Below are 18,614 nucleotides of genomic sequence, written 5' to 3'. Positions count from 1 at the left end.
AATGTATTATAATAAAAGATCGAACTTTCATATACTGCATTTAGTTGTCGAATATTGGAACACTTGAAGTGATGTGGATGATTATTTGTGATCATTTGATTCAAAGGAATTGGGAACGTACACTGGGGAGGAAATGCTTGCTTGATAATGGGAACCCGCTTTATCTTTGGTGCTTTGGCACCGCCTAGTGCAGGGGTATTCAACTCAAATTCAACGAGGTCCAGTTAGAGAAAATCTCCCCATGCAAAGGTCCGGAACATCAAAATGTCTAACTTGCTTTATGAATTAGTGTGATATATATTGAAGTAGCTTTATCAACGTCTGCATGTAATCAACAGCTGACTGCCAATCAAATAAAGAAAGTACAATTCAAAAACAACAATATTGGTTGTCAATTAACATTGAACAATACAGATATACAGTAAATACTGTGGATATGTGTAATGTTCCTCTCGGGCTGCAAGAAAATAAATAAAATAGCTTTTGAAAATGTGTGGATGTTAAAAGTGCTTAATTTTAGATAAATAAAATAAAGTGTAGCAGCAGCTTGAGTTTCCCTTTCTCTTTGTTAACCGTGTTACATCATGACTTAACAGTTTCAGACGATTATAGAACAATATCAGTCTTTACACATCATAACAATTGAACAGTTTCTCTTTCTTTCCCTCTTATATTGCAGCCCTCACTCTCTTTTTTTTGTTCAGTGCGAGAATTGAGCTTGAGCTTGTCCTGCCAAGAGTTTAGATCTGGGCTGAAATGGTGTCAGGGCCATTCTCATACACATGCAGGTGCTCATTGGTTAGCCTGGAACAACATTTAGTTTGAATTTTGATCCTGGTGGATCAGAGGCGTGGGAAGGTATTTTGAGTGGGGGTGCTGAGGTGCTGTCCGATGTGGTAATTACGCACGGGGGGTGACGTTGACATAAACCAAGCAAAACCACACACAGTCCATAACAACGGACTCCAGTGCACGCTATTACGGGCACTATATAATAGAGCACGCACAAAAGCGCGATCTCACACACACACACACACACACACACACACACTATTAAGATGTCAAATATTATTTTTACCAACAATGTGGAATTTACATTCGTTGAAGTATAGGCTATCAAGGCATTGCTAATTCCTGGCTACATATTACACAGATTCTGCGTAATAATGCCCTGCCCCTGCATCCTTTATTTCAATCTGTTTAGCAGATTTAGCGTTTTTAGTGAGAAAGAATTCCGAGATACGTGTTTGTGCTGTATCAGTTACTTGTCACGTGTGTCACGTTAAAAGTTGCCGACTAAAAACTAACAAAAAAAATGTTCCCACATCTTTTTTATTTTTCTTCCCTGAAGCTAAATAATTGATTATTTAGTTTTTAATAATAATATAGAATACAAAAATATATTTCAGGCAGGGGAGCACTGGCCATTGGGAATACCGGGAGTCTTCCCGGTGGGCCGTTACCGAAGTGGGCCGGTCGGACAATTCACCGCTCTCTCCTCTCCGCTTCTCTCGTCTCTCTCTTCCTCTGTGTTTCTCTCCCTGTATCGCTCACTCGTCTCTTTCTCGGCAGCGGTTAAAATAGAATCGCCTTGTCAAAATGTAAATCCCCTATTAATGTATTGATTATAGGTCCGGGTCCGTATAGGTTGGCGTCTGGGTCCGGATCCGGACCGCGGTCCGCCTGTTACTGAACTATGGCCTAGTGGAATAATAAGAATTGTTTTTAATTGCCAGCATTTAGGAATCAAAAGAAAAAGACGTCCACCAAGTTGTAGATGCACTGTTGCCGGCTGATAATTACTTTTTTGATTCAAAGTGCTAAATATTCCAGTAAATGGAAACAGTATGATTTTTTTTTTTTACAAAAACAGATACAAGTAAAGGGAAAAATCCTACAATAGATGGATTAGCAATATGAAAAAGTAACACCAGAACACCCCTAAAGAGGACTTTAATCTGACGTGATCTTTCTCCTGATCTAGGGACGCGAAGAACATGGCTAAGGATGTGCAGACGGCCCTCCAGGACATCGCGGAGGAGCTGGGAAGCATGACGCGCACACAGGCCACAGATTACGTCAAGAAACTGATGACCAAGGGACGCTACTCACAGGATGTCTGGACTTAAAGAGCCTCAGACTCACTGCTCGAGTGGTTTTAAATGTTCTATTTTTATTGTGTGTCTCGTTTTATCATGACTAAATATAAAACCATTAAAGAATTGTTCACCTCCCTAGTCAAGGGAGCAACAGTAGCACATGATTGTGAGGCAAACACTACCTCAGCAGGTTTTCTTGATAAACACATTCAGCAGTTTGATCTGTATTTCATAAGTATACTACATTATGTATCTGGACGCAGCCTGTTTTACGAGACAAATCTATGGTCTGATTTAAGATCCTCTATACATGACTTGATTTGTGTGATTGGCTGTTATCAAACATTATGGACATGCAGCTCTGAATGTACATGATATAAGTCCACTAGTGAACATAGAAATATTTAAATCGGAAACATAGAAGGTCCTTCAGTTTGCCATATATTAACTTTAATCTAACTGTTATAACTCCTCAACTGGTAATATTGGATTATATGTGAACATTTGGAGCGTTGTCTGTTCCTGTTGCAAAGAGAGAAAAGGGACGCTTTATACATGATAGGGTGCTAACTTCAGTTTCTCTCAGAGCTCGTCCTGTAGTACTTCGGAAATAACTTTAAATATAATAAATGTTTTTGAACATATATGAAAATTTGGTAAGTAAACTTGTTGATATAACAAACTAGCCTCATTGGTACAATTATGCTAAGTATGCCATTATCTTTGGAAGAGATTGTGCCTGATATGCAAACATTGCTGTTGGAGAGGTACAAAAAGTGATGAAAATGAAAAGATCATTTATAGAAAAATGCACGTCAGCATGTGCAACTTATTTTCCATAAAAGCAGGTCTTTAAAAGTAATGAAAAATGAACTGTAGGCTCCCTGTAATATTTGTAAAATGTTCATTTGAAATGTCTTGGAAATCATATCTGGCCTCCCAAATGGTGGTTGTTTGCAAAGTATGAAATGTTAATTTTGTCTTATCACGTTATGCACCACTACATGGAGAAAATGACCGAGAAATATCAGGACAGTTCATGCATCTCCCAGATTCTGTCAGCCGGTGCTCATCGCAATCTTTTTGTGTGAATAAAAGGAGTTTGAAGATGTCAGCGGACCATTTGAAGTGCAGCCTGTGCCTTTTTTACACTGCCTTATCAGTTAGCATATAAAACCCTGACGCTCTACTAACTCGATAACGTGTCTTCGTCTATGCTTTCATTGTGGTAGAAAGTCACTTTATCCAGTACTGTGACTTATTTGTCTTTCCACTTTATGATGTAATTATTTGATATTTTCAAGGCATGCATTTTTTTAATGAATAAAATTGGAATAATTTATTGGCTTTTTTGTGATTAAATAAGGTTGAACTTTATGATTGCATAATTCTTCTACAATCTTATTTACTTTGACATTTTATCTCAACCATCTTTCCTCCATGTTATAAGACATGAGGTTTCAGATCCATCACTCTAATACTCATGAGGCGGTAATGTTGGGAGATTGAATCACACAGAGCTTCAGTGTTTGTTTTAATTGTGTTGTAATCATGAGTGACCTTACCGTCAGCAGCCTGTTCCCAGAAGCCAGCGTAATGACGTATGAGTGCATGTGATCCGAACTAAATCTGTTATGATGACTGGCATGATAAAGCCGGTTGTTAGATCAAATAGTTTTCATAAAGCTTTACTTTTTTAGATTTTTTAAAAATAGTTTATTTAATGAAGCACATGAAAAGGGCAAATCATGCCAGTTTAAAAAAAAAACAGTTACAAATCAAAAACAAAACTCAATCAAATGACTGTGCATCCCAATGGATTAAAGAAACACAAGAATTTCTGCATTTTAAAGATGTCAACACACTTTTAAAACTTTTTCAAACCCACAAAAGTAAAACGGTAGAGAACCCCAACAAAAGAGGTTGAGAGTCATGCAGTCAGGGTACAGGAGAAAGTTAGACATTGTTAATCATGCATTAAAACGAAGAAATTACAAATAATTTAATAATATTTCAAGTTAACTAAAACAAATGTAATGCTTTTTAGATTGTGATAGGCTATGACTTTTTCTAGACATAAGCACACATCAAGTACAATTATCTGATCATCTTGCCTTTAAGATACAGTACATAATATTAATGCATTCATTATTTAACAATGTTAATAGTGGGCTAGACTTGCATAAACAAGATGATCCTTTAGTTTTTAGGGATAGAAAAAAGTGAATATCAATTCAGCATATTCTTATATACACACGTATATGTGTACAAACATACTTCAGGTTTCAAGGAAGGATTAAAAAAGTAATTTCCAGGGCAAAAAGAAAATACAATACGGAATCAATGAAAAGCTAAAGGAAAACAATACAAATAAAAAAGGGAAATAAAGTAGAATATTATATTGTTATAAAAAAAGGGACAATAAGAAAAATAGTAAGACAAATTCAACTATTGACACATGTTGAACTGATATCTCCCGATGTAAGACAGCAGGTGGCGGCCTTGTGAATTCTCGTTGAATAGGAGCAGTGTTTCCAACAGGAAGAAGAAGAGCAGCATTAAGGGAACTGTCGCAGAGTGATCGGCTCAATTCTGTGGCGCTGCGTACATTCAACCAGCGTTTTTATCAGCTAATCAGAAGAAACACACTTCATTGTATTTTAACTATATATACAACGTCACAGAATGGCCACTGGTAAGCCAACATGTCCTTTGTCTGTTTATCTTTGTTTGCATTGTTTTTTTGTATAAACTAGGCTAATAAAAAGTCAAACGAATAGCATAGGAGCTACATTAGCAGTTAACCTCGAGGCCATGGAGGGCTCCGTCTATCTCCTGGAACATCTTTCAATAACCGAACAAAGTTAGCTTTGCCGTGTGTTTGACTACATTTGTTTCCACAAAGGGGTTAACTCCCGTATGACACTTAGTTCTACTCCTTTAAACCCCCATGAATGTGCCAACAATCTATAATATGTGTGAACCGCAGAGCGAAAAGGGCCTAGTCGTAGTTAGCTTGAGGTGCTAGCATGAACGCGTCTTTGTTTATATCAATGCTTATGTTTTCCTGCCAAACGAGACACGAAACGTACACACATCTAGTTTAAAAATACTTTGGCAATATTTGCATTTAATATGGGTTGATGTAAAGATAATCATGCCGGGTATGGACAGCATGTGTGCACATTTCGTAGTTTGTCTCGTTTCAAGAGTTAGCCTAAAGTGAATTGACCGCCATTTTTGGTGGATTGGCGTGGGTACGGGCCTTCGGTTGCCCTATTTTCTGCCATCAAGCTAGCAGTGCATATAGTCACTTTGTTGTTTTTGCAAGATTCAACCCTGTTTTGTTTCTCTTTCAGATTCAGGCTACGGTGGCTCACAGAGGTAGTGGCAATATATTATTTTATTTCACTATACCCTGTTCCTTACCTATATTTTGTGTTACAATTGTGGTTAAAATAGTTTTTAGGATAGCTTTTTATAACAGTACTATGGTTAGCTCCTTTCTTCATCAACATGTTTTTGTATGCACAATTTTAGTCCAAAGCAAATTCCTTGTATGTTTAAACCTTTTTGGTCATTAAACCATTTCTGATTATTTGTATGTTGGTGTTGCAGCAGCACAACAATATAAATAATTATACATGAGCTTCAGATAACTATATAGTTACATAAATAAATCATAGTAGGCCCATAAACCAAATTGAACACAAGTTGCAGGAGCAATTGGAGATAAATTATGGTAGTGTTTAAATGGAATATGTTTGGTATATATTGAACTCCTGATTATCTAAATGTAATGGTTTGCTCTATAAAAGGTCTGAGATACTTGACGAGACACCTTTTCTAAGCCCAATGTGTTAAATGTCTTGTTTTGTCAGTTCAACACCTTTTTAATATTGTAGTTTAAGCTAACATAAAATGGTGACAAAGAGAAATTCATTATTGAATTGGTTATTTTTGAATGATCTGCTAATGAAGTTGCATCTAGTATGAACACAGGACATCAGGGTTCAAATAAATGATGTACTCAAGACTTTTTATGACGTCCAAGGAGTGTTTGTGGTATATTTAGTCATTTAAAGCAACACATTCCTCAGTGTGTTATATTAAAAAAGAAATGGGCTGCACAATGTGTTGTCACATGACACTGACCTAGTTAGTGGTATGAGGGACCCATAGGCTATTTTAGCCTTCTACTCTCCTTGTGTTAAGATGATGTTCCTTTCCTACCAGAGTAAATAGCATCTAAACTATGAGACAGAGATTAAATGCAGCAGAGAGGCCAATGCTTAGGCTGTCAACGCAGCATGCACTGAATAATGTATTGTTTATTCAAATACATTTTAGCATTGATTGGACCTCAAAATAACATTTGGCACATTTCCCCTGAACATTTATACCAACGACTCAAGAGTGTTTCAATGCATCTCAAACCACAAGCTAACTGTGTTTGTCTTCTGTTTTGAAGCTATGGGTCATACGGCGGTCAGCAGAGTGGACAGGTAAGACCCTTTCCCAATTTACCACCAGCCTGTTTGCTGTAATCTTTATCATTCAAATTGTTGTTTTTTAGAATCATAATCTGAAAACCCAAGCGTTCTGATTGACAGGGTTATGGACAAGGAAATGGACAGAGTTACCCTGGCTATGGACAGCCAGGTGCAGGTGCTGCACCAGGCGCTGCACCAGGAGCTGCAACACAAGGTACGGTCATGTCTACTGTGTCAATTTGCTGAACAGCTTTGAATAATACATTGCGATAATGCATCTTAAGTCATTAAATTCTTGCTCAAAATGTAAACCTTTTTCAGTCCAAACTATGAGAATATCTCTGATGGAATTTGTTCAGTTAATTGAAAGTTGTATATTCATGGTGTTTTCTTGTTAATGTGAAGGTATACAAATAGAAAAGTACAATAAATAGAATTATACAATGCTATTGATCTCAAAGAAGTATCTTTCTCACTTGTGAATTGTCTTTGTCAGGAGGCTATGGCCAACCTCCTCCGGAACAGAGCTTTGATGCGTACGGGCAAGATTCCTCTGGGTAAGACCTTTTCTATGTCACAATAGCTTAGTAACATGACTTCTCACCTATAATTGATCTAGCATTATTGAACAATACCAGAAACGACTAATTAATGACAACTTCCTGTCTTACCGTTCTGATCAAAGATGAAAACGACCAATTGAGACCAATATTTACGTCTTAGTTTTTTGCTAACTATAACCATTTTTTGCTCAAACCACTTCAAGGTATGGCAACAAATCGTCGTCTTACGGGCAGCAAAGCTCCTATGGCAGCCAGGCTCCAGGTGGAGACAGCTATGGACAGAGTTCCTATGGAGGCCAGAGCCGAGGAGGACCACCACCACCAGCAGCAGCACCCGCAGCACCAGGAGGTGGCAGCAGCTATGGTAGATGGAGCGAAGGTAGAAATAACTTGTGTTCATGTTGGGACTACTTCTGTTGTCTGGAAGCATTCACAAATCAACACAAATGTGCTCACGTGTACATAGACAATTACTTTTCTTTCAAGGAACTATATATGTCATACAGGGCTCGACATTATAAATGGCCCGCTTGCCCGGAAGCACTATTTAGACACCCCGGGCCAGCATAACGTACTTTCCACTTGCCCGCTCGGGCCACTAAAAATATTGGTTAAAAAAAAATATTTGTCAGGTGGTATTTTGACTGGCAATTTAGTTAAATTGTTTCGTTTATTAACGCTACAACGTTTTGTGAGGCGGTTGTCGTTGTTGGGTGAAAAGCAAACAGCTGTTTGCTTCGGAGCGCAGCACGAGCAGGCTCCCGTGAGCAGGAGCGCGCTCCTTCTTCACTACAGACTATCGCGCCACTCAACCATTCGCCAAAATGTTTTTAATACCAGCGGTAACCGGCCAAGCGCCGGGCAAAAAATAATCTTCAAATAAAAGAAAGTCACCGGAGGAGTTAAAGGAGAGTGACAGGGAGTATGAGAAGAAGAGGGAGAGAAGGTTTTAGCCACACTGTAACGCGTCCTAAAACCCTTTTATAATCTATCGGTTAGATTTATGATTCGAAAATTATAAAAGTAGGGTAACAAAACGTGGAGATTATCCGGCAGAACAAAACGTGCATTTATCAAACAGGTTTGTTTTCCACAGACCTTATTTCCAGCTATTTTCCAAAACCCTGTGGAGAAATCCCATTGCATTTTTGTCGAGGAAACCAGCCGCTTATACTTCCTGGTTTTATGACGCATCATCACTGCACCTCTCAATATGATGCCAATATAAACAAGGTCTTCTGTCGGCTCTGTACATCAATGCCGACCTATGCTGACAAGTAAGTGGAGAGTAGAACATATAAAGGTATAGGCTATAGGGAAATGTCCCAGCAGTTTAGGAGAATGAAGGTTCTAATCTAATACATAGCCATTACATGTCTAACTCCTAATGACAGGAAGGCAGAAAGTGCATTATACGAATAATAATAATAATAATAATAATAATAATAATAGCAGACATTTTTTAACAATGACCACAATATAATTATTTTAATAAACCAAATATGAACAATTGAGGGAAATGAGGAAGAACTGATGATTCAAATGTTGTAGTACAAGTATAATGTAGTTAGTGCATAAATTACTATTGCAACAAATGTGTTCATTTTTTTCATTATAAGTCGTTTTTGTTTTTGGGCGAATGCTCCGGGCCAGTGGCTACAATGGTGGGGCCAGTGATAATACAATTCAACCGGCCCCCCAGAGGGCCAGTGATAATACAATGCCACCGGCCCGGAGGGCATTTTACCCTTCATGTCTACCCCTGTCATAATTGTTACTCTTCTTATGAACATTTAATTCTGCAAAAACATTTTTATACTTCAAATCTAGAGCTACTAAATTCAACCATTTAGTATGAATATAAGATGTGTGTTTCTAATTGTTTATAAATTGCTCTTTATGGAGCAGCAATTATTCACAAGAATGTAAAGGTGTAAATACCTTTTTTAATTAGTTCTTCTCTGGGATTTCTGTGAGCGGGAATTCCATTTAATGACTTTTTCCAGATTGTCAGAATAGTACCCTTTTTTCCAGAGGGTCAGAAATGTGCCTCGTCTAACTTGAACACTGTGTGGCTGCGACAGTACCTGCTCATTTGCCAGGCAACTGTGTGCGACATGAAAAGCCATGAAACACATTTGCTTTACTCATAAGTGAACTTGGGTAGTGGCTCAATAAGGCTTTCTGCACACCAGGTGAAGGAGGGGGTCAGGGTTCGAGGTTTGGACGTGACCAGGGAGACCGTGCGGATGGAGAAGGGGGCTACAGAGGCCGTGGGGGTGGTGGCAGCGGTGGTGGCTATGACCGTGGCAGCAGCGGTGGATACGACCGTGGCAGTGGTGGTGGATTCGACCGCGGTAGTGGATACGACCGTGGAGGAAGAGGAGGACCTCCTGGTATGGGGTAAGTTGCATACTGCCACTGCCCCCAAGGTACCTCCTATACACTGTGAAATGAGACATGACCTGTCCACACATCGTCACTCATCAACTACTTAGACCCACATAGATTTCCCCAGTCATCTGCTTAGTGCTCCAGATCCCAAAACAGGTACAAAAAAAGAAAAATGTAAATCTTTTTTTCTTTCTTTCTCAAACTGGATTCCTCCAATGTGACAGATCACATGGGTAAACCTTGTCTGCGCTCCAGGTGCCTCACCTTTCAGACTTCAGATTTTTTAGGCTGATTTAATTTAAATGAAACGCATGGATGTATTTAATCAACATTGCTGTTAAGGTCCAATCGCTAATCGCATAAATGGTGGTTATTGAGAGGTTAGGAGGATCTACCTGTTATCTTTAGGCTTAAAGAAAGGAGCTTGAAAAGCACAACTAGGGTTGCAAAGGGTCGGGAAGTTTCCAAGGGAAGTTAAGTTTGAGAATTTTGCATATTTCCATTAATCAGAATTTTATTTGAATGCTATTTGAGGGGGTAATGCACTAAAAAAGCAACACCAGGTTTTATAGTAGATCAATTCTTATTAAATAGTAACCACGGACTGCATTCAACAGCACACTCTTATATAACATGAACTGATTGTTCGCCAGCATTTGGTTAATCTCATAACCCTCTGCATGCTCAGTGCATGCTCCTGTCAAACATGTAGCTCACAGCCAAAGGACTCCATGCGTTCATGTAAGTTTTAATTATATTACTAAAGTGAATGCATTATATTATCATATGTAATCATCAGAACCTAACCTAAAGCAAAGTACAGTTTATACGTTGGTGTCATATTATGCTAGTGTTTGCTAGCTAGACGTTAACATGTTGAATATAGCTTGAATGAGCATGCTAACTACAGTGTTTCTAATTAATACATTTTTCTTTCATTCTTAATGTAAAACATTTGTTAACCTTTTAGACAATTTCCTGCTCTATTTAAAATAAACTAGGTAGTTGTTTGGCAAAATGGTGTGGTTAAATAGTGTGGACTTTATCTTACATGTCATGGTCAACACATTCTCAGCAAATGACCCCTGTCTTTTTTTACTTTATGCTTATTTAATTCCCATGGAAAGTTTCCACCTTGAATATCCCCCCCCAATTTGCAGCTCTTAGACACCTGAGACCAGTTTATACAGACGTATTATCCCAGAATTGCAAACAGGTTTGGTCCATCCTTCAACAGAACAGTCTTTCAAACGGGAAGAGAGCCATTTTGAGAGGCTGTGAAATATTCTGCAAGGAGAACAATGGCACACATTACCATGAAAGGGTCCTTTTAACCTTCACAGTTTAAGCGATATTTGTGTTGCCCTTGCGTACAAGTAAAGCATTTATTTACTTCTGGGGGTGCAGACTTTGTTACTATCCAAGAACTCCAAATGTTGCTCCACACTACTGGCGGTTATTTGCCTCATATTATTGGTCGTAAAACCAGTGAAAGCCATTTTTTATTTGTGATGAGTTTTTCCTGTATAAATGTTATCAGTTGACCTTGACCTAGAGGGAAGACATTTTTTTTTTCTTCATATTTTTAAAATTAAATCTCCAGGAGCCATACTTCTATGAAATGCCAGATTATCAATGTTGGTGTTTGTTGTGCTCAAGGACCACATGTTGGAAACGCCACTGAAACAATGCTATTAGACCTGGAGCTACATCTTCAGCTGCTTCACATTCAACAGGTTTCATACAAGTGTTGTGTATTTGACGATGGCGAACATGTGTGTTGTGTTAACATGGATCTACATTTTATACTACAGGTGTTCATTGAACTAAAACTTGGACCTCAGTTAAAGGATCTCATAAATGCTCTATGTGGAAGATTGCTTATCAGTCGCTACACCCCTTCACACCAATTTGGCTTCTCGTGTTAAAAAAAGAAAGAAAATTCAGCTGGTTTTCCGGCCCTTGGTATCCAATTTGGTCATGTAAATGAAAAAAAAACCTTTATTGTAAACGGTGACACCGATGTGAGTATTGTCTTCAACCGTATACCCGATTATTCAGTCAGAGCTTTACTAGTCGTCTGTTCAATGATCTCTAATGTCAAAGACTAACTCATTCCTCGTTTGAGACATTTCCACCATAGTCGCACACCCTGGCGGGAGTGCATACTGATGGGGATGTAGTGGAGCTTTGAGCTCTCAGTTGGGACAAAGGAAAAGCCATCATATCTCCAATTTTTCCTCTGCAGAGGTGGTGACCGTGGTGGCTACAAAAATTACGGTGGTAAGTGACGAGCATCAGAACTGTGTCGGTGGGGGAGGAAAGAACTTGAGTTAGCAAAAAAGAAAAAGGGGGGATTTAAAAAAAAAAAACCTCAGTGAATGCCACCATTTTCATGTCCAGACCTCATGGGACTCCACCTATTATTCTTAGCAGGGTTTCTCTTAAAGTACTTCACATACGGTAAAGAACAGGAGCCTGAGTTGTAAAATAATGGTGTTTGTTGCATGAAAACGAGGGCTGATAGTAACTGACAGCAGTTCCCAGGACGAAGAAGGTTTTGGTGGTTTTCATTTCTGGTGTAAGCTCAAAAAAAACAAAACCAGAACGATTCTGTTCTTGTTGCACGGTGTTGGTATGTGATGCAACGGTATGAAAACACCCATCAGAAAGCTGTAAACGTGGACATTCTTTAATTTCCTTTATCATTATGCATTGGTAGGGATGAAGTTAATAATTGTTTGTGTGAAACCGTGCGACAGTTTCTTAAATTTATTTGCTCAAGTTCTTCCACCTTTTCTCTGTTTTTACAGGCTCTCGAGACTTGGACTCAAGGGATGAACACGGTAAGAATCTTAACTTGAAGTTAATCCAATATAATTGTTGTGTTTCTGCAAATAAGCAGTACAAACAGCAATGAGTTATACAGGGTGTCCGCAGGGTCTTCAATAGTATTAAAAGTTGATCAATCAATTTAGTGGAAACTAAGGCTATTAAAGAGCATTTTCCAAGGTATTACATTTTGTAGCTTGTTTTCAATAAGTGTATAAATTGTCCAAAGAGGTTGTATTCTGCCTGAATGTAATCATGCCGTAGGTGTGTAGTGTGATTCTGTGTAGTTTATTTATGGCATCCCGTTGGATTGGACGTAATCTGAACAGGACATCGCGCGCTCACTGCTTGATAGCGCGCGAAGGTCCGTTTACGTCGGTTGTTAAACATCGTTACGGGGAAATGCAAGTTTGCGTCCAAATAGTTGGAAGGAAAATCAATACTGTATATCAGGGCTATCCAATTAGTGGCCCGCGGGCCAAATCCGGACCCGGGGTGATATTTACTGGCCCTTTGAGTATAATGTTAAAAAGTAATCTAATTATTATTTTTTTTGGCCAGAGTGCCTTTATTCCAGAGAGGATGTTAAATTGAGAGAGAGGGGAAGACATTGCCTGAGAACTTCCGCGGGATCGGGTTTCGAACCCACCTACTAGCTACTGTAGTGACAACTCCTGTCATATATTGCATCTCTGCGTGAATGATTAGATCATTTCACCTAAATGAAATGATGTTGATGGTTAAATTAGCGTCACATGTCGGCCTACTGAGTTCTGAACTTGCCATCTAGATCTATAAAGGCCTTGGGGCTATGTTGTTTGATTGAATTAAACACAATATATGCACTCCACTATGCTGTTGTAGTATTTACTGTATCTGAAGCTCTGAATATGATTGCTCATATTTCAAGCCATCTTTTTCCCGGCCCCTTGCTTTGGATCATTTTCATCAACCGGCCCCCATTCCAAACTAATTGAATAACCCTGCTGTATATGGTAAATGTGAGGTAAAGTGTGGCCAATGTAATGTGTAGGTTAAAACCCGAAGTGGAGATGAGGTCTTAAAATGTACGGAAAGGGTCTTAAAAGGTATTACATTTGACTTCAGGATTCCTGCATATACCCTGTTATAAGTGTTGCTTACTTTGGCTCTTATGCATTTAGATGGTAATGCAGCCTTCCAAGAGTTGCCATGGCATCGCATACAGATATGATCTTTTGTGAAGTCGTTGCTTTTTATTTCCGCCTTTCGATGGACACAGTTGATCTCATATCTAATCACTGCTGCGGTCTTCTCTGTCTATCTCTTCCACAGATGATCAGGACAACTCTGACAACAACACCATTTTTGTCCAGGGACTGTCAGAAGACGCCACAGTTCAGGAAATTGGTGACTACTTCAAGCAAATAGGAATCATCAAGGTATGGAAGAAACCTGAACAAATATATTCTTTCATCGTGTTGAGCAGAATATCCACTGAGACTCCTGTCGTCATTTTGTGATTTTAGTTGAACAAAAAGACTGGCCTGCTTATGATCAACATCTACACGGATAAAGCCACCGGTCAGCCAAAGGGAGAATGTACCGTGTCCTTCGATGACCCGCCCTCTGCCAAAGCTGCTATCAGCTGGTTTGATGGTAAGACCAGTGTTGTGACATTTTTCAAATCAATCCTGCTAAACGTTCAGGATCCTTCTCACGGATATTTTGTCTTTTCATCACAGGCAAGGAGTTTAACGGGAAAACTCTCAAAGTATCGTTTGCCACCCGCAGAGCCGAGTTCACACAGAGAGGAGGAGCAGCAGGAGGTGGAGGTGCAGGAAGAGGAGGAGGAGGAGGACGTGGAGGAGGTGGGGGTGTGTAAAAATCAAGCTGCCCCAAGCGTCAAATATCTATTTTTGAAAAGTGCTCATGTGAATATTTCCCCTCCAGAATGTGTTGACCGTTCGCTTTCTGCTTTCAGGTTTCAGAGGCCGCAGCAGTGGAGGAGGAGGCGGAGGAGGAGGAGGCGGACCTAACTTTGACATCAAGGGAGGAGACTGGCCCTGTCCCAACAGGTTAGTTTGCTTCTGATGCTAATGTTTAAAGTATGTTGATGGGGGCTGCAGCAGAGGGGGTGCATTTAACACCTGGCTAATTACGTGGTGGAGGAACTGTTGATGACTATATGAATGAACCAGTCCTCATTTATTTCCAAAACCATTTCCAGTAATCAGCAGCGAACCGCTTCAACACATGTATTTCGGTGTATTCCCGGAATTCATTTTGTTATTCTACAGTATTGTTGTTTTATAGTTTTTATTAATGTATACAACCCAATTTGTGTTCTTTGAAATTGAAAAGGATATTGCATTGTGTTTCTTTTGTTGCAGTTGTATATGTCTTAAACGTAATTTGGCTTGGCTTCCTATTTTGTATGGACATGCTTTTATTTTGAAGGAGAGTTAGCGCTGTTGACAGGAAGTTGTTGTTGCTATGGAAACAACGTGACGGAGATTAACGGAGAAAAAGTCATATCTACATATAAAGGCGGAGAAAGTAAAGGACAACGTTTATGGTTAAGTGTTAGAACCCCCCGAAAAGGCACAAGCTCTTACGTTGATATTGGAGATTTCAATAAGTTCAATTTGAGGGAAAAAAACGAATATCCGAATAACGAAATTGAGGGTACAGCCCTAGCTGCTAATGCTGCTAATGATGGCTACTAGAGTGTATGACAGCTTCCTGTTTTGGGTATTCTGGCTACGCGTCACTCTCACTCCTTATTTGGTTTACGTGTATGTGGAACTTCCCCTCGATTCTATTGGCTCTAACGGTTAAAAAGAGATGTCAATCATCAAAATCGACCAAGGGGGGCCAGAGATAGGTCAAATGACCCCAGAAGTGTTTTTTTTTTTTGCTAAATCTCTCTAAATAGGTCAAATTTAACTTGTTTTGCATCAATCTTGACTTATTATATGTTATAGTTTGGATGCCTAAAGCTTTTAGTCTACTATCCCATCATTCAAGGGTGTTTTTCACTATAAATAATGTTTTTTATTTTTTGGGACGACACCATAATTTCAACTTTTTTACTATGTTCAATCTAAATTTACTTTAAAATAAAAAAGTTCTATATTGACTGACTCTTCTACTTCCAACTCACAGGTTTATCATTGCTTTGAGAAAAAAGATTATTAATTTACTCCTTTCAGAAGCAAAGTTATGGTCATTTGTTCTGGGAATGTCATTTTCGAGCCTAGTTAACAGGTTAACTAAAATCTGAAACGTCTAGGTATGATTAGAAAATGTGAATTTAACCAGCGTTGGTTAAGACTTCTCAATTGCCGTCATTGGTCTGAAGTAAGCAATTACATTTAACGAAAATGAAGGCTATTAAACGGCATTTCCCAAGGTATTAAGAAGGTCCACAGCAACGACAATCTGAAACGACATGTCGGGAAACCCCCTCAAGGCGGCCCCATGCATAGCGCGCCGTAAAATTCTGCTTCTTATTTTAAGTTTCGTTGCCTTGCTCCGCTCTGTGGGGTGGGGGTGGTGGGGGGGGGGGGGGAGAAAAAGTCTGTCAATGGGGATCAAAGCTGTCCGGTCCCACATGCTAAGTGCTAGCCAGAAAGTTCAGGCGTTTAAGTCCCGACTCTCCCGATGGCCAATCCGTGCCTCCCCTGACTGCACGTCGCTGACAAACACCGCTGCAGTGCAGACTCTCTGCACGGAGGAGCCGCCGAGTCCGGGCGATGCTGCTCCTCCAAGGAAGAGACACATGTTCACTAAGCCAAACTATCTCCGGTCACAGAGATCTGCTACTTTAAAGTAAAGTCAACACATATCGACCCTAAATATAGTCTATATTAAGAACGAGAAAAGTCTTATATATTTTATATCGTTTTTTGTAAACATATGACAAATGTGTGAGGGTGATGACGTCAGAGCATCGTCCTATGCGCCAGGGCTTAGCCCCGGACAGCCCCGGCCCAGTTTAACCCCTGGGTATTTGTGAGGGCGCTCCTATATGGCATTACCCCGCTGAAGCTCACCAAAGTTTAACATATTTCAAAGTTTTGTCAATTGTTTTGTTTATTGGTCAAATACTGGTTTCTAATGGTTTCTGAGGAGTTTTACTGGAATGAAAGAGCACAGAGTACAGAAGTAACAAAGCAGCATACTGCATTAAACCTGACCTTCACAGAAAGATTGAAGTTCATGTGGAGAGGAGGCTTCAGTAGTCTGTCTGCACTCTGTTTAGTTGTGCTATCAATCAATATAGTCAATGTGAGGTAAAGTGTCGCCAATGTAACCGGTTAGAACTCAAAGTGGCGATGAGGTCTTAAAATGTGTGGGAAGGGTCTTAAAAGGTATTACATGTGACTTCAGGATTCCTGCATATACCCTGATCATGCTCTTGTTGCTAAATTAAACCAGACTAGACAGCATGTAAAATCTCTATCTCCTGAAATGTCAAATCTGTTCAAAGCATCTGGTTTTTATTTGTCTAGAAAAATATGTATTGCAGTTCACCCATTTTTATTTATTTTTTACCATCATACCCCGATTTGCCCCATTTGTGATGTTGTCTTAAATGCATTTTGTTTTTGTCCTCAGCTCTTGTGGCAACATGAACTTCGCCCGGCGGCAGGAGTGCAACAAGTGTGGCGCTCCCAAACCAGGAGATGCCGGATTTGGTGGAGGTGAGTGCTTCTTTATTTCAATCCTTTCTGTTCCAAAGCTTTCCTACCATCTGTTGGTCTTGCTGAAAAAGATCCGATTGTTTCACTGGAATAATCCCTCTGGCTGTGTCCGCAGACCGTGGAGGCAGAGGAGGGTTTGGCGGAGACAGAGGCGGTGGCTTCAGAGGTCGTGGAGGAGGTTTCCGTGGTGGAGACCGCGGGGGAGACCGTGGAGGAGACCGTGGAGGCTTCGGAGGTGGCGGAGGATATGGAGGAGGAGGTTACAAGATGGGAGGAAGGTGGGTTGAGTCACATTTTGTTTTTGGCGGTGTGCACATTTTCTTTGTTGATCACATGCAAAGGACACCCGTTTGATCTGTGGGTCTCTGCTGATGTAGTTGGGTTGTATGACCACTGTAGGGCGCAATCGCTCTGAATAGTTGCACATGAATCTGGAACATGGTTAAAATGTTCTCTATCAATCTTTATAGTATTCTTTAATATGTAATAATTGAGACATTCACCAATGAATTGCCACTGCCTTTTAAAATTCAAGACATGGCAAAGGCCTTAACATTTGATTGTTTTCTTTGTGGTGGAGTAGTGTCAATAGACGGCTGTTTGATATGGTGCACACTCACTGATTTGAGTATAACTATTCTTGCCCCTTACCCTTTTCGTGTAAACAAACTGCCAATATCTGATTGGGTCTGTAGTCTCACCAAGGTTCTTACAGACACTCCCTGCTAATTAATTTGTCTAGAGTCTAAATATTCCACTACGGGGGGGGGGGGGGGGGGGGGGGGCACTTTGTTTTTGTCCTTTGGAGGGTCATTAGTATTTGCAATTGTTGATATATTGCTGCTCACTGAAGGTGAAGTGCTGTTGCCTGCTTCTTTTTTTTACTGAAAGGAAGGGGAAGGTGAATGAGGGGAAATTGACACTATCACTCATCTTTGTCTGTCTATGGTAGCGGTTAATTCAATGACAGAAGTCAGCTGGTAACGCACATCTGTCTTTCCCTTGCAGAGGTGACCGTCGAGATGACAGAAGAGAGCGGCCATACTAGGAGTTGAGCAGATAGAAACCACTCCAGCCCTTGAGTTCGCCATGGAGGGAGGGTTTAGTTCGGGAGAACCTGGAGAAAAGGAACATCTATCCGAACGTCTTATCACCGATTTACGTTCCTTTTTCAAAGCCAGACTATCCCAACTATTACTGCTCATCTGAGCGCAGGACGGAGATGTTGATCTACTGTAAAGGGACTTTGGGGCGGATTGGCACTGTTGGCATGTGGTCAAATGTATTTTTTGTTTTTTCCCCCCCTCTGCTTTTTTTGTTTTATTTCCTTGTACATCTTTTTAATTTCTTCTCAGATTCTAGTCGCAGGTGTTTTTGTGAGGTAGACTTCGTACCATGTTTTGTATGAACTGATTACATGTTTTACTTGGGTTCTTTTTTTTTCAAAATATTAAAAATAAAACTGTGATCTTTTCCCTGTGCTCGTGTGAGTTTGTACCATTTTATTTGCATTATTACAGACACTTGTATCCAGCATGATATTAA

At 39.8% G+C, this 18,614-nt stretch overlaps 2 protein-coding genes across 8 annotated transcripts in view; both read left to right on the top strand.

Moving 5' to 3' along the window:
- The window catches only part of porb (P450 (cytochrome) oxidoreductase b), a 19,470-nt gene extending 16,031 nt beyond the window's left edge, over window positions 1–3,439 (top strand). Inside the window, exon 9 of the mRNA XM_079673865.1 lies at window positions 1,985–3,439. Within this exon, the coding sequence (XP_079529991.1) occupies window positions 1,985–2,129 (145 nt within the window). The 3' untranslated portion in view covers window positions 2,130–3,439. The remainder of the gene's footprint in view (window positions 1–1,984) is intronic.
- A 1,196-nt stretch (window positions 3,440–4,635) lies between these two features.
- Window positions 4,636–18,542, top strand: taf15 (TAF15 RNA polymerase II, TATA box binding protein (TBP)-associated factor). Of its 7 annotated transcripts, none has more exons than XM_079677840.1 (16): window positions 4,636–4,794; window positions 5,459–5,483; window positions 6,571–6,604; window positions 6,713–6,806; window positions 7,089–7,149; window positions 7,359–7,519; window positions 9,351–9,558; window positions 11,798–11,832; window positions 12,363–12,395; window positions 13,696–13,802; window positions 13,890–14,019; window positions 14,106–14,237; window positions 14,345–14,438; window positions 16,984–17,069; window positions 17,185–17,347; window positions 18,078–18,542. In XM_079677840.1, the coding sequence occupies exons 1-16, from the start codon at window positions 4,785–4,787 to the stop codon at window positions 18,115–18,117; spliced, it is 1,413 nt and encodes a 470-aa protein (XP_079533966.1). In that variant the 5' UTR covers window positions 4,636–4,784; the 3' UTR covers window positions 18,118–18,542. The 7 variants fall into 7 exon arrangements, with proteins under 7 accessions (XP_079533966.1, XP_079533965.1, XP_079533964.1 ...); XM_079677839.1 differs by having other exon boundaries at window positions 7,359–7,534; window positions 14,106–14,231; XM_079677838.1 differs by having other exon boundaries at window positions 7,359–7,534.
- Window positions 18,543–18,614: the final 72 nt, after the last annotated feature.

Source organism: Notothenia rossii, assembly GCF_949606895.1.
Source record: "Notothenia rossii genome assembly, chromosome: 4".
Taxonomy (NCBI): Eukaryota; Metazoa; Chordata; class Actinopteri; order Perciformes; family Nototheniidae; genus Notothenia; species Notothenia rossii.
Note: the sequence above shows the minus strand (reverse complement) of the source record. Positions and strands in the feature narration are given on the sequence as shown.